Raw genomic sequence first — 2,574 nt, forward strand, 5'->3', positions numbered from 1 at the left:
CACTTCTCCCTCCGGTTGCCTGTAAAGGAGCAGTTCGCTGTTTCTGCACGTTCCTCTCAGTTTTACTTTTTGCATATTTTTCTATTTTTGAAGCATCAAGTGAGAGTGTCAGACTTCCCTCCTTCTCTCTCTCCTCCAGGCAGCATTTGGTTTCTGTTCTTCTAATTATCTCAAATCAATGTGCAGCGTTTAAAACCTGCACGAGTCAGCAGATAATCAGTCGGCATCACATCTGCTTTTATTTCCGTAAAGGTAACGAAGTGCAGCCGTGAATGCAGCGCAGGCTGCCGGAGCACCACGATCACCTGATTCACACCAGCACACTGAAAACACACCGAGGTTCATTTGAAGAAAGTCATTTAAAAGAACTCAAGAAGAAGAAAACCAAAATACCAATGATCAATCACTGAATAAAAGTAAAAAAAAATGTCTTTTATAAAAATCCAAAACATTTGGTCCTGTTTTCTGTCTGAAGACGAACCTGTAAGAAAAAAATAAAAGCAGACGTGATGACTATCAAAATAAAATACATTCTGCAGATCGACTAAAAGCAAAAAGCTGCAGTTTGTTTCCTGTTATTTAAGATATTTTGGTAAAAAAAAACAAACAGAGACAAGCAAATAATTTCCAGCACAAAGAGAAAGTTTAAGAAAAGTCAAAATAAGGAAAGAAAAAGACAAGAAAAAAACTCTATATTCTTTTATTTGATCTGTTGAAGATTCAGTTTTGACCCCAGAAACAAAAAATCTTTGTGAGTGAAAACTGTGATCTCGCTGAGCTCTGTGGGTTTTTCCTGCTTCATTCTGACATTTGTTTTCGATTATTCATTAAACTGCTGAAGAACTCTGAGCTCAGAAGATACCAGCGGAGCGTTCAGCTTCTTGGCGGCTGCAGACTCTAAAAAAATATTCATGTTTGACTGTCAGATTTTACTCTGAACTGTCACTCATAAACAGATTAGAGGTATTTTCTTCTCTGAAGTTACAGATGAAAAACGTTGAAGTTGATATGTTTGATCATGTTCATCCTCAAACTGCAGCCGGATGACCATCTGACCTGAAAATGAACTTTTTCTGTTTAAATTATGGAGAATTCACATTATAATATATATAATATATTATATATATAATATAATTACAGGAGGATTTTAGTAAAGTTGAAGTTGATGTCGTGCAGAAACGTTGGAAATGTTCCTTTACAGATTTAACTTCATTTTAGTTTGAATCTGTTTTCACGTATTTCCACGGCTGCTGCTCACGCTCAGCTCTCTGCTGCAGGTGATGTAACCCTCTCCTCCTCCTCCTCCTCCTCCTCCTCCTCCTCTCCCTCCTCTCGTCTCTCAGCGCCATGGCAACCTACCCGCCCACCTGCTCCAACACCAACACGTCCCAGGGAATGAACATGGCCAACAGCATCGCCAACCTGCGGCTCAAAGCCAAGGAGTACAGCTTGAACCAGGTGCCCACGGTCAACTGAGGGGAGGAGGAGGAGGAGGAGGAGGAGGAGGAGAGAGGGGGGAGGGAGGGGACCCCCGCAGACGGGACGCCGTCTCCGGGACAACATCATCTCACCTGGGCCGTCCCGGAGCAGCTGCCGTGCTGCGCCGCTCCCACCCGTCTTCAGAATGTCGGACAGCGACGGCAGGACTTTCTCTCTTTTTTTTTTGGGACGTGTCGCTGAATATCTGCGTCGTTTTACATTTCGTGACTGAATCGGAGGGTTTGTTCTTCACGGAGACTCGAACACGGACGACGTGGAACCACCCCCACCCCCTTTTTATTTTTTATTTTACATTTTTTTCCTGTGGTGTTGGATAAAATTACACCAAAACTGGGATCAACTCCTTCCTTTGTTTTTTTTTTGTTTTTTTACAACAAACCGACTTCCTCTGACATTTATCCAATTTTTTTTTTTCAAAACGATATTTTTGATTTCTTCCCATGTTATACCACTGACAAGCAAACATTTTCAACGCGTTTTGATTTTCATGTAATAGTCCAATATAAAGGAGAGGCTAATGTATTTCTGAATCCAAAAATCAGTAGATAATTTCCTATGATATCCTTTATTTGTAACAGAACTTGTATATTAAATAAAAAATGCCTTTCAAGCAATGCAAATGGCACGGTGTCCAACTCAACCGCTCTTTAAGATTTGTAACTCCGTACAACATAAATATGATTCCTGCAGCGCCGTCAGACTTAAATCATGCTGCAGAAACTAGAAGTAAGAAGTCTGTTTATAGCAGAGACCATTTGGAAAGCAAAACTGATCCCGGAGCTCGTGCACGCTCCATAAAAGAGAGATTTATGACCCGAGAACAGAATCTCCTTCACGCAAACCTCAAGCTGTTCCTGCTTTGTGTGTTTTTCCCTGATTACCACAACCTGAAATTTCCATCTTAAAAACAGGATATTTATGAGCAGGGAAATCCTCTCCTTAATACGGAGGGCCCCGGGGCCTCGTTTAACTCGGCGGCTGTCGTACAAGGTGTTTCTTCTCCGTGGCCCCTCGTAACCTTCACCGTCAACAAACACATGTCGACACTCGTCCTCGGACGGCGCGCTCTGGCCG

At 42.1% G+C, this 2,574-nt stretch overlaps 1 protein-coding gene across 2 annotated transcripts in view; it reads left to right on the plus strand.

Annotated features, from left to right (window-relative positions):
* Positions 1-2,097, plus strand: part of prrx1b (paired related homeobox 1b) — a 17,850-nt gene extending 15,753 nt beyond the window's left edge. The window contains exon 5 of one of the 2 annotated variants that reach the window (XM_069141999.1): positions 1,344-2,097. In XM_069141999.1, the coding sequence (XP_068998100.1) occupies positions 1,344-1,476 (133 nt within the window). In that variant the 3' untranslated portion in view covers positions 1,477-2,097. Of the gene's footprint in view, positions 1-1,341 lie in introns of both variants that reach the window. The other variant, XM_069142000.1, reaches the window with a different exon arrangement.
* Positions 2,098-2,574: the final 477 nt, after the last annotated feature.

The sequence above is a fragment of the Embiotoca jacksoni genome, unplaced genomic scaffold (assembly GCF_022577435.1).
Source record: "Embiotoca jacksoni isolate LCO1_2020_lvr unplaced genomic scaffold, fEmbJac1.0.p SCAF_94, whole genome shotgun sequence".
Taxonomy (NCBI): domain Eukaryota; kingdom Metazoa; phylum Chordata; class Actinopteri; family Embiotocidae; genus Embiotoca; species Embiotoca jacksoni.